This window comes from Octopus sinensis, linkage group LG1 (assembly GCF_006345805.1).
Source record: "Octopus sinensis linkage group LG1, ASM634580v1, whole genome shotgun sequence".
Taxonomy (NCBI): Eukaryota; Metazoa; Mollusca; class Cephalopoda; order Octopoda; family Octopodidae; genus Octopus; species Octopus sinensis.
In genome coordinates, this window is record NC_042997.1 from 182398191 (window position 1) to 182411780 (window position 13590).

At 33.7% G+C, this 13590-nt stretch overlaps 2 protein-coding genes across 11 annotated transcripts in view; one reads left to right on the forward strand and one right to left on the reverse strand.

The window, feature by feature from the left end:
* Positions 1-6098, forward strand: part of LOC115230189 (coiled-coil domain-containing protein 18-like) — a 54952-nt gene extending 48854 nt beyond the window's left edge. For 3 of the 4 annotated variants that reach the window (XM_036507346.1, XM_036507357.1, XM_036507353.1), the window contains 5 exons: positions 575-787; positions 1280-1452; positions 2865-2971; positions 3632-3698; positions 5662-6098. In XM_036507346.1, the coding sequence (XP_036363239.1) occupies positions 575-787; positions 1280-1452; positions 2865-2971; positions 3632-3698; positions 5662-5779 (678 nt within the window). In that variant the 3' untranslated portion in view covers positions 5780-6098. Of the gene's footprint in view, positions 1-574; positions 788-1279; positions 1499-1690; positions 1890-2864; positions 2972-3631; positions 3699-5661 lie in introns of those variants that run through there. The other variant, XM_036507348.1, reaches the window with a different exon arrangement.
* A 2626-nt stretch (positions 6099-8724) lies between these two features.
* The window catches only part of LOC115218522 (syntaxin-binding protein 1), a 163730-nt gene continuing 158864 nt past the window's right edge, over positions 8725-13590 (reverse strand). For all 7 annotated transcript variants that reach the window (XM_036507404.1, XM_036507385.1, XM_036507394.1 and 4 more), the window contains 4 exons: positions 11282-11367; positions 10895-11049; positions 10707-10785; positions 8725-9228 (listed from right to left, as the gene is read on the reverse strand). In XM_036507404.1, coding sequence (XP_036363297.1) covers positions 10721-10785; positions 10895-11049; positions 11282-11367 — 306 coding nt within the window. In that variant the 3' untranslated portion in view covers positions 8725-9228; positions 10707-10720. The remainder of the gene's footprint in view (positions 9229-10706; positions 10786-10894; positions 11050-11281; positions 11368-13590) is intronic.

A 13590-nucleotide genomic window follows, 5' to 3' on the forward strand; every position in this document is an offset into this window, starting at 1 on the left:
CATTCTTATAAGCACTAATTGTTACTTATTTTAAGACCTTAAAAAAGTGTGCCACTTTTGATGGCATGTACATTAACATTCTTTCTTTTATTTTGTCAATGGTACTTGATCCCATATTATGAAAGCACAAGAAGTTACATATAACACCATATCTGCTGTGTGATATAAATGTTTTCTGGTTAAAAAGCATAACTAAGATGATTGTAAATATGAATAAAAGTAAAATCCTTATATTGTAAGATTTTGAAGAACACTAATTAAAATAATAAGTGTATAACATCCATTTAATTCAGATGTTTAACTCTTTAGCATTTAAGCTGGCCATATCCAGCCCAAATATTCTACCTGTTTTATGTTCAAACCAGCCAGATCAGGCCTCTTGCACCTATGTTATATTGTCAGTCTAACAATAAACAATCACTCTGTATTAATCTTGAAGTTACAAGATAATGCATGATTAATTCAAAACAATGTGAATAAACAAGCATTACATTTGATAGAGCAGTCTGAATGTGACTGTTTTAATTGTAAGAAATGACACGAAAAATATCTACACACTATTTTATCTTTCTAGTTGGAACGTCTGAAGGAGACTAAATTACAATTGCAAAAAAACAAAGAAGATATTTCCACGAAGTTGAATGCATCTAATAAAAAGCATCTGAAGGCTGTCACTCAACATGAGAAAGATTTGAATTCTCTCAAAGCATCTTTACATCTTCTTGAAGATGAAGTGAAAGTCCAGAAGGAAGCTGTAATATCAGGAAATGAGACTATAGTTTTAAAGGTATTATTTCAAATACATAATACATTTTATTATATGATGGGCTTCTTCTCAGTTTCTGTCTAACTCCACTTACAAACTATTGATTGGCCTGAGGGTGTGGTAGAAGTCAAGGCCCTGTGAGGTGAGGGCGAACTCAACACCATGTGGTAGCAAAGTGAAATTCATAACTACACAGCCATGACCACACCTATGTAGGCATGTGTCAATAGCATTCTTTTTATGAAGTTGGAACCTGGAGTATGAAGGCAACGCTTCAAGATTGATTTAATGGTACATAGACTAAGCTTCTCTTGAGGGTTCCAAGTATCTCATGGTGTGAGTACACAACTAAAGAGGAGATTTATGGACACATTCCACCCATCTCTACAACGTCATAAAACATATCTATTGTAGTTACTTGAAGAAGAATATGTTTTAAGTCTTTTCAGTAATAAATTATTTTATAAATTAATAAACATGATAGATTCTGATTTTGTTTTTGTTTATTTACAGGATATTGAAATTTCTAAATTGAAATCAGACTTAACAAATATGGAAAAAATTCTTTTGAGTTTGAAATTTTTACAATTTGGACAAAATAAGGTTCCTCAGTTTCAAAATCAGGAAACACATGACAGTAACAAATATCAAGCTGAGAATGAATCTTCATTGACATCTGAAAGCCAGTATGTATCATTAAATATCAATTTCCTTGACAAAAAAAGTTATTTTATTTTTCGTTTTTGGATTTGGTTTGCAAGATTCTTTATATGAATTCGTGAGTTGAAGCATATTCTGTTGTGTCTGAGGAGAGTCATTTTCTTTTTGTGCATTATAATGTAACACACTCACCGGTAAAATTTCCACTTTTTTCTTATTTTTATTTTCCTAAAATTTTCATTGTGTTTGCAACCTTTTCAATAGTTTTGCTTTCCTCTTGGCAAATTTGAATATTTACATGAAAATTATTGGAAAGTATGAGCTTTTAAACCCATGACTGAGATTGTAGCAAGTGTCAGATGTTAAGATTAGAGACAAGGTGGCCAACAGAAGTAAAATGGTCATTCAATAATCAAGATGCTAAGTTATTGATCTAGGTATCGTAAGTTCTAATTCTGAAACTGGTTCATGGCTATTCACATTATATCATCAAGAAGTAAAAAAGAGAGTACTTCTATTTCATGGTTGTTTGTTATTAGCAAATATATCCAACTTCGTAATTAGGTGTGGAAGAGGTGTACTAAGCAAAGTTTTTTGGTTTTTTTTTTGCACAGTTGAACTTAAATTCCTTCAAGAGTAAACAATAAACAGACATCTGAGGGAAACAATATTTTTCAACCACATACATCATTGATAAGCTCATATACTGGCACTCTGTTGTTGGTTATGATGATGAGGGTTCCAGTTGATCTGATCAACAGAACAGCCTGTTCGTGAAGTTAATGTGCAAGTGGCTGAGCACTCCACAAACATGCATACCTATTTCTTTACTATCCACAAGGGGCTAAACACAGAGGGGACAAACAAGGACAGACAAACGGAGTAAGTCGATTACATTGACCCCAGTGCGTAACTGGTACTTAATTTATCGACTGCAAAAAAGGATGAAAGGCAAAGTCGACCTTGGCGGAATTTGAATTCAGAATGCAGCGGCAGACGAAATACCGTTACGCATTTCACCCGGCGTGCTAACATTTCTGCCAGCTCGCCACAGACACATATACCCTTAACATAGTTCTCAAGGAGATACAGTGTGACAAGGCTGGCCCTTTGAAATAAAGGTACTTCTCATTTTTGCCCTTTGAGTGGACTGGAGCAACATGAAATAAAGTATTTTGATCAAAGTCACATGTCACCAGGAATCGAACCTTATGATTGTGAGCCGAATACCCTAAACACTAAGCCACACACCTTCATTAGGCTGAGATACACGCATTTTCTGGTGACAGTGGAAGCTGAAAAGAATAAAAAAGGACAACTGTACTTACAAGTACAAAAACTGAAGGAATTTTCATTTTTACTGTATGATAGAATATTTTTTCTTTTTCTGGCTATTTCAAACTATTAGGGAAATATATATCTTTAATTTTTCTTACAGCAAGGAAATTATTGCTATTCTAGAAAATGCTCAAACCAGTGTTGACAATGAACCAAAACCTTATCCTGGCTTTTCAACAGTATCCAATGTCGTTGAGAAAAATACAGGTAATATATATTTCACTATTTGAACAGCTTTTAAACTGTGGATTCATCTTCCAAAGTAGCAACTTTAAACATAAATCATTTCATTATGTTGTCAAACATTGACTTTTCATCAGTGCAGTTAGTCTGAATTCTGTCTTAAGTTTGACATCTTAAGAGATTATAATGCACTCAGTCCACCTGTGAATAAATAAGATCAGTCAATGTGTACATTTCTGAGATTTTGAACAAGTGCCAGAGCGGCTAATTGGCTTCCGTGCTGGTGGCATGTAAAAGGCACCATTCGAGCGTGATTGTTACTAGCATCACCTTACTGGCTCCTGTGCTGGTGACATGTGTAAAAAGATTCAAGCGAGGTCGTTGCCAGTACTGCCTCACTGACCCCTATGCCGGTGGCACGTAAAAGCACCTACTACACTCTCAGAGTGTTTGGCGTTAGGAAGGGCATCCAGTTGTAGAAACTCTGCCAGAACAAGATTGGAGCCTGGTGCAGCCATCTGGTTCGCTGGCCCTCAGTCAAATTGTCCAACTTATGCTAGAATGGAAAGCGGACATTAAACAATGATGATGATGATGATGATGATTCTTATCTACAAAATGTATGGATATTTTTCTGTTACAGTTGTAAAATCAGTGTTGATTTTTATGATTTTAATTTTCCAGAAGCTAAATCATCAGATGTTCAGCATACCGAAACCAACGATGACAAAGATGTTGACAGACAAAAATAGTAAGCAACACTTTTATGATGAATTATTATATCTTTGTGAATGTTAATTTATGAGCGTCAGCTGAAAAGTTCATTGGCTGACCAAGATGCTCTCATGAAATGTCACCAAATGAGGTTTATTTTACTACATAGTTCCATTTGTAGTCCACACACTTCTTCGGTTAGTGTTGCAGTGCTTGGATTCCATTGGTGAAGAAGCTTTCATCCAGTTTGTCAAAAGATTTATCAACAGATATGACCACTGTGATACTAGTTCCCAGCCAAGTGTTTTTTCATGTTGGGGAACAGATGATAGTCAGATGGGGCCAAATCAGGAAAATAGGGTGGGTGATCAATCAGTTCAAAGCCACAATCATGCACAACAGCCATTGAAACCAAGGATTTGTGTCCTGATGAAACAAGATTCCTTTTGTCAGTTTCCATGGGTGTTTGGTCTTGATAGCATTTTTGTAACTGCCTCAGCAAGTTGGCAAAGTACTCTCCATTGATGGTGTGACCCTTTTGAGATAGTCAATAACCACAGTGCCTTTTGCATTCCAAAAAACTGAGGCCATCATCTTCTCTACTGATGAAACGGCCTTGGCCTTCTTTGGAGCAGGTGAAGAAGAGTGTTTCCTCTGCATGGTTTGTCTCTTTGTCTTTGGGTCAAAGTGCTGAAACCAACACTCATCCTGGTTCAAAGAAACCAGCTGGATCTGCCTCAATAATATCAAATTTTCCTCATGATGAGATCAGCCTCATACACTTTTGATCAGGTTTCAGAAGATGTGGCACCCACCTTTGTCATGTCAAGTTCATTGTGCAGAATATTCTCAACTCTCTCATAGGAGATGCTAATGGCATCAGCTATTTGATTTATAGTCAGTTGTCTGTCATCCATCAGCATGTGGTGAACATGATCAACGTTTCCCTCAGTGGTGGCAACTGCAAGATGTCCAGACATTGGGTCATCTTCAAAACTTTCCCTTCCCTTCCTAAACTCAGCTGCCTACATTTGCACTATTAATAAAGCTGAAACATCATCCCCTAATGTAGCAACCATGTCAGCATGAATGTCTTTGGGGGCTAAACCCTTTTCTGCAGGTACTTGATAACACTATGATGCCAAATTTTGTCCGTTTTCTAGAGAATTTGCTACCAGTTACTTTTGAAGTCTTCTTTGAACATTCAGATGTCAGTTTACCTGGAAAGAAGCAATAGTGTTATTAATAAGAAGAGATGAAATTAATCCATGCAAGATTTCACAGCACTAGCATCACTTAGTGGTTGGAGCTTTAGCATGGGTCAGTGGTTAGAGTGTCGAGCTTACGGTTGTGAGTACGAAACCCGGACTGGGCTGCGTGTTGTTCTTGAGCAAGACACTTTATTTCACGTTGCTCCAGTTCACTCAGCTGTAGAAATGAGTTGCAACGTCACAGGTGCCAAGCTGTATCGGCCATTGCCTTTCCCTTGGATAACACTGGTAGCATGGAGAGGGGAGACCGGTATGCATGGTCGACTGCTGGTCTTCCATAAACAACCTTGCCCGGACTTGTGTCTGGGAGGGTAACTTTCTAGGTGCAATCCTACAGTCAGTCATGACTGAAGGGGGTCTCAGCATCACACCTTCATAATCAACCTATGGATTTTTCAGCCCACCCTCATAAGGTTATAGTTTTAAAGCAAGTTTAAGAACAACAGAATATTCACTGATGGAAAGACTCAATACTAACAGTAGAGTCAAATTTATTATATAATTCATTTTGACAAGGACTTCAATTTTCACCAGGCTAGATGAATAAGCAATCAACTGAAACAAAGAACATTAAGTATATTTGTAGTTGCTGTTATTAGAAATTACTTTAGTTTCTAAATATCTTCCAGATTCTACTTTTGTAATTGCAAATGTAATGATCTAGCACAAAACCATTGCATGTACTTAAATTCTTCATGGTTACTTCTATTTGTTTTAATCTCTTTGTAGCATAGCCTTGCTGCAGCAAAGAATAAACACCAATAAGTTGTTACAACAACAAGTGGACAAGCAGCTGCAAGATATGCAGCAAAAAACAGCAACAAGGAAAGTTAAGGCACAAACCTGAAGCATAATCTTTCTAAAATGAATCAAGTGTTTTTCTAACATTTTCCACAAGAAAATCCAAGAGAAACTTTGAAAGCAGCTGAGATATAAAGTCAGAAGGGATAATTTACAAGATTTGTGTTATCTATTGGCTGTTCTCTCATGGTCTCAAGATGCAGCCTAACTCTCCAAGCACTTTCACTCCGTCCTCTACTAAATGTGTGAAAAATAACATCTTAAACAAACTGGTAGTTGATGAAATGTAAATAAGAGCCAACTCCAAATATGTAGGAAATGTATAATTAAATATGACTAACAGTTTATCAAGCACGTTATCAAAATGGTACTTTTCGTTTTGATTAACTTCAGTTTATGTCTGAGATTATCCTGGATTCCCTCTTTCTCACTTTTGTCTATTGTAACTGAGTGAACCATTTCATACATGCTTTCAAATCTACATTTTACCAATTATAGTAAAACTATAAGGTCAATCCAAGGTGTAGCAGTCATGAGCTGTTGCAATTACTGTGTGCACCTGTCAAAGGCTCACTAGTTGGTCATATCTCACCAGAGACAAGAGTTTATATAATCACAATTGAACATATTTTGATAAATTACTCTAATTTATCAACTAATGATTTATACAGTGAACCTATTCAAACCCTACAAACATGGATAAACAGATTGTAATGATTATATATGTTTATATATAAATATATAGATATTTTTAAAAGGTTGTTTGTAACGGCCAGTCAGAGTGACCATTTGTTTCACATCTATAAAGCACTTAGCTGTATAGGAGACTCATCAGACTTAAATGGCCAGAGGCAAATAACCTCTACAACTGGAAGATGGAAAACATCATTTGATAATTTTGTAAACAAAAAACTCCCAGATGTTTCCTCCTTATATGCTTCTGGTCATTTGAGTCTGACAAGTTGCCCATCATGCTAAGTGCTGTATAGGCACAAAACAATGGTCACTCTTTGGCAGGCCATAACAAACAACCTTCTAAATATACTACTGCTCTGTTTTAGAATGTGCTTGTTTTTCGGATATATGAATTACTGACATATATATATAAGATCCAGGGATTGAGATGTAGGAAGAAAGTTAGCTTCAAGCAATCCATAGTAAATATGAAAAACAATTTTCAGAGACAATAATGGTTTATTGAGATGGAAGGTTGTGGATTTTTTCCGTATCGAAGTATGACAAACTGAAAATAATTCTTTTTATATTTCACAGTGTGAATAAGACTACAAGAGTTAAGGAATGGAGTAGATAAGATCCGGGCTACATATGTTTCATAGTGAGCGGAGCCTCAGAAGTGGTAAATATCCAAGTGAGATGTATACTGCAGGCTACTCTTCAGACCAAGAATTCTGATTGAATCTTCCATGTGTTAACATGTGACAATGTAAACTTTCATTTAATCAAGATATCCTTGGCCTGAAAAGTAGTTGGTGGTATACACCTCGCTTGGTGTATATTTACCATTTCTGACGTTCAGCTCGCTATGAAACATATGTAGCCCAGATCTTATCTATTCCTTTCTTTAATTCTTGCATATATATATATCTTAGTAAAAACCACGATATCTGTTGCCAAATATAAGGGGTTGTTTTATTCAGTTAATAATTGGAGGATTGGGGGGAAAAAAAAAAGAAATATTTATGGTGTTTAGTATCAAAATTAAGCCGAACAAACACTCACTACCAGAAAAAAATAATTTCAGTCAGCAATTGTATGATAAATGTAATAAAGACTTTATTTATATATTAAAGAAAATCAACATAACTCTGAAAAATATTTAACATTTACTTTATTATTTCTAATAGAGAAATCCAACAACATTTTTAAAATTTAATTTTTTTTCTTTAAATAAATGTGAACAGTAACATAAATTAACAAATTTAGCCACGATTTCTTTTTATCTTGTTTGCAAGTGATTAACACTTCTATGTGAACACGATATCAATATAAGCAGGTTTCAATAAAATATAGTAACCAAATTAACGACAATACAATTAATATACACATATATCACAATGTACTATATACAAACAAAATTGAAGCATAAATTACAGTTAGATAAATGTTAGGCATCCATCATGAGATTTTAGATGAAGAGGAAAAAAATAGCCTTCTAAATTGATATTTTAGTTGTAGAAGCATATAAGAGTATTTAGAAATAATTGATGGTTCAGCTATTAACAGTTGAATCATCAAAATCTTCCAACATTTAAATAGAAGAGAAATTGATTACTTCACAACAGTAAATGGTAAATGTTAATATGGCAAATACTTAATTGAAATAAAGTAAGCTGTAAACGGTTGAATATGCTAGATTGTTCAACCAATGATGAAGACTAAGTGAAAGCTTACAAGGGGTTTTATAGTAAATATTTCAAATAGCTCTCAGTTTGGAGCTGTAAAAATGTACTGACTTCATAAAAAAGTTTATACCTTAGCTAAAAGAGAAATTTTGAAAGAATTGAGAGAAAACTAAAGATTCAGATAAAGATTTTCAATTTTAGAAAAAAGATTTTAGATTATGTTTCAAGTTTGAAATTAGTGCATGCTATACTATTATTCATTAGTGTTTTCAGAGCAAACATTACAACATTTAAATCTTAAAAATCTTATTAAAGTGCCAAATTTGCTGTAAATATTAAATTGAAATGCTTCTCATTATGTTAATATGAGACATTTACAATTGAAAAAACTGTAAAAAAAAAAAAAATTGAGTAAACCATTTTGTATCAATCAGATCAAAAATTAAAACCAGTTAAAAATTCAATAAAGACATATGCATTTCTTTAAATTAAAATGTGTCATAGATAAGAAAAAGTTATCCAAAATTTAAATTAAAATAAAAGAACCATCAAAATATATCCAGAAAAAAAAAACTTTCTTAAAAGTATTTAGTTAAATACCTGTTTTTTGGGGTGAGAGGGGGATTTCTTTTTTTTTTTTAAGGATACAAAACATCATTTGCCTTTCAACAATTTGAAAGGCAAATCATGATTGTGTGAAAAAATGTTTTTAAAGAAATATTTAATATATTTAGTAAAAAAAGAAATAAAAAATTAAAATAATTTACTAAGGTTGTAATTATGACTAGTTCATGTCCAAAAGATGCCCTTGATGAAAATCAGTCAAGTAGGCATCTGTGTGACCTCATCAGGTTGCTACAATAATGTTCATCTTGATATAAATTCATGCACAGCCTGGTAGAGAAATGAAAAGAAGCATTGCTTCTAATAAGTGAAAAACCATGACTTACATATTGTGGATCATGCAATAGTGAAAAATAATGGTAAAATTTACAAAATTAATAGACTAAGAAAATTCCCTTTCTAATTGTCATAGAATGCACTAACAAATGAATAGGAATGCCAACAGAGAATGAATGTGAAAGGTGCTGCTTGCTGTACACCATGTGAATTTTTAAATGATTTTCCAAATCTGAAAAAAAATGAAAAAAACTAAGTAAAATTCTTGTAATACATCCATCTTTTGTATTTTTCTACATAAGTGTCAATAACAAAATACTATTTATATTTGAATGAAGATTAACTTAATATTTATTTTGAAATTGATACCAAATAAAAGTGTATCTTTTACTTGTTTTAGTCATTTGTCTGTGGCTTTTAATTGAACAAATCAATCCCTGGTAATTTTTGTTTGTTTAAAGCCTAGTACTTATTCTACTGGTTACTTTTGCAATACCACTAGGTTATGGGGATGCAAACACACAACAACATCAGTTGTCAACAAGCAGTGGTAAGAGACAAACACACAAAACTACACATACATAGATATATACTTTTATGTATATATGTGTGTGTGTGTATATATAATCAAAATAAGCAACAAGTATATCCAAGGTAGAGTAGTACAATTGTTTCATGCTACTTCATTTTATTAAACACTGTAAGTATTACATCAGTTTTAAAATGTCGAGCAATCTTCAGCCACTTACAGAAATTTTCCAATCAAACAGGCAATGCACATTCTTATCTCTATTTCGTTTGCCAACATTTTAAAGAGGGTAGATATATAGACAGAGAAGTTGATTTCATTCTTAAGAACATGACAGTAGTAAATTCACTCTCTGGCTCGAAACGTTAAAGACTTGTTTCATTTATATTTCCTGAGCGCCATACTAATACAATTGTTTGTTTGTATTCCACCTGCCTTCGTCTTTTGTTTATTTCCGTAAACCTGCCTTCGTCTTTTGTCTATTTTCATAAAGCTTACCGTTATATATACATATATATACACATATATATACACATATATATATATACATATATAATCAAAACTGCAACGACAATCTGGAACTCAACTGATGATAGAAAGCTCCGAATGACCTGTCCTTGTTTTTTCCTGTACTTTTTTTTTTGTATCGTCTAACTGTTCAGATGATTTGTTGTCGCCCGTTACATTCTTGTTCCATTTTTTGTTTTGTTCGTATATCATCATCATTTAACGTCCGTTTTATGTGCTAGCACAGGTTGGACGGTTGGCAATATATATATATTTATGTTTATGAATTTGTGTTGCAAGATTCCTGATGTAACATTGTGTGTTGTATATTTGGCCAAATATAGTGTGTGCATTTATTTGGCAATAAAAAATAAAAATGACCATCCTGAAATGCAACACACACACATAATGGGCTTCTTTCAGTTTCCATCTATCAAATCCAGTCATAAGTCTTTAGTCAGCTTAAGACTATAGAAGACACTTGCCCAAGCTGCCATGCGGTGGAACTGAACCCGAAACCATATGGCTGAGAAGCAAGCTTATCACACAGTCATACCTGCGCCTATATATATTCACAAAGCTTGTATATTTTCTATGTAAAATGAACAAAATATAGATAAATTACAGACAGTGATTTATCAAACAATATATAAATTTAGAGAGTAAAAACTCACAGCTAATGCTTCAATTAGGGATTGCTAATCTTGCGGAGATCTCGTAGAAGACCTTCTGGTGTTAGGATATGGGTTGCACCTGAAATTCATAAGTGTAGATTTATAAGAATCAAAAATACTGAAAATCAACTATTATTAAAATCCAACTAATTTAAATAAAATCATTAGAATATCAAATGGTTACTGACCCAGAATAACTTCCCAGTTCTTGACAGCCTGTGTCACTTCATAGGCACTTCGCATTTCGGAATAAGCAATACCACCCACCACAAATATTATCAGGCGAGGACCGCTCTTGTAGCTTGCTTGACCTTTGTCTTTATGCCAGTGTCCGTAACGGACACTACAAAACAAAACAAGAAAAAAATTCATCAGAAAAGGTTTCAAAAATGATTCGACTATACAAATTTTAACAAAAAAAAAAAAATCAAAAAACATTTAATTGAATAGTGTATTTATAATTTTACTTTAAATATAGCAGTAATGTCTATATAAAATGTCTTTTGAATTAAAGCTATATGCATAAATGCTCTCAAAATAATTTGTAGAAGAAAAATGTACAATTCAGTATTTACCTTATTGGTTGTTGACAACTTGGTCTCGGTCCTCCACCACTAAAGAATGGGAAATGTCGAGTATCTAACTTATCTTCAACTGCTGCCTAAAATGATAAAAAAAAACCTTGAAGATTATAAACCACTCTATACATTAAAATATGCTTAAATGAAAGCAAAGTATGAATCCGTTTTGCAGAATCAATTTTAATGACTTGGAATAATATATATGATTTTTTTGACCAAATATGTTTCATTTGAAAAGAAAGCTACAATTCCAGTCAGATTCCTATTCCATTTTTATTACACTATTAATATTGAATATATTGCATAGACACTGTTGTCTCATTGACAGTTATGTCCTTCTTTGAACTCACTGTATATGTATGTCACTTTATAACGTGGACAAGGTTATAACAATACAAATATAAATCAGAAACAACAATGTAACAAACAATATCTCTTAATGACTTCTACGGCTTTCTTCACAAGTGCCTGCACACACCACACCGTCACTGACAGTGGGCATGTGCCTTTATACAGTTTAGGACAACTGACTTGCTATCCCACAGAGGTATCAGGATTTCACCACAACATCTCTCCTTTCATTAGAAGTTAATGTTTTTCTTTTATTTATTATCTTTATTACCACCCCCACCCTTTTTTTTTTTTCAATTCCTCAAGAAGAAATTGGAATATTTTTTCGTTTTGGGTCTACATATAAAAGTTCTGTTTGCTTTCTTCTCCTAGTCACTGAACTTGTTGATTTGATTATTCCTTGAAGTATCAGGACGTCGAAAATGTCACAAAGAAATTCCATTGGCTCTTCATGCCTTATTCTTTCTTCCATAAACCATTTTTTCAGTTGGTTTAGGTGTCCCTGTATTCCCACGTATGACCTTTTACCATGTACATTATTTTCCCTAAACATTTACTTATACCTTCTTCCCAACTTTCCTTTCTGTTACTGTATATTTAAAAAGAAAAACCGTGTCACCGACTTTGAAGTATTTCATCTTATTTTTGGTGTTTCTTTACATTTTCCCTTTTCTTCCTGGTAGTAATTTGTCAAACACTGACCTGACTTTCCTGGCAAACATTAGTTCAGCCAGTGATATACCTGATGTGGTGTTGTAGTATGGTGTTATTCAGTAGACACTTAAGGATTGCGTCAATGCAGTATCAGCTAGTAGTTCATTTCTAGATTTTTTCAGCACCCTCTTAAACGTGTCTACAAAACGTTCCACTTGTCCATTCCATCTCGGATGGTATAGCAGAGTAGTAATATGCTCCATTGTATGCATTTTGCAAAAGTTTTCAAATTCCTTTGACATGAACTGTGTTCCATTATCAGACACTATAGTATCTGGGATACCATATCGCGCTAAAAGTTCATCCAGAAATTCCATCATTACTTTGGAAGTTGGCTTCCCACATTTACATATTTCCAGCCATTTCATGTAACTATTAGATAATAACCCTCCATTTAACAGTCCTGCGATGTCTATGTGTAAGCTTGACCAAGTTACATCAGTGTTGGGTCAAGGTTGAATTTTTACAGGTGGTGCCTTTGCTGCCAGCGCACAACCCCTGCAGGCTTTCAGTAAACATAGCTTCTCATCAATGCTTTCATTCTCGCGATTTGTAGGTGTCCCATGTGGAATATTTTTAACATATGGTTTTGCAAAGAAACAGGTATTACAACCCTCTGAGTGAACATAAGTACATCATCACATATCGAATATCATTCTAAAATTGTGTTATGCTCAGTTACATGAGTTTTTGTATTTGTTTCAAACTTCACTATTTTTTTTCATTTTTATTATGAATGCATCCTTCTCTGCTTTAATTTTTATTTCTTCTAAAGTGACAGGTAGTTCGCATACTACGTTGCAGAGTATACTTTTTATTTTTATTTTGGCTTTTAATGCCACTATTATCATGTCCTTTAATGATTCATTGTATTTAGGAATCAAACTTGACAGCCAATCTGCATGTTCTAATTTTATCGATGGTAGAAATTCCATGTTAAAATCTTAATTTAGCAGGATCATCCCCCATTGCTGCAATCGGTTGTGGGGATACCCTTTTTTGAGCCATAAATTGATAACAATGGGTGGTGATCTGTTTGCAGACTGAATTTCCTTCCATGTATGAATTTGTGAAATTTTTTCACCACAAAAAGATAATGGCTAGTGCCTCCTCAATTTGGCTGTTTATTTTTTTCAGCTGCCAACAATGAACATGAAGATTGAGCAATGGGTTTTATGTGTAAATTTACCAGTCTTATACCACTTTCACTAGCATTTGATGCTACTACTATTTTAAAA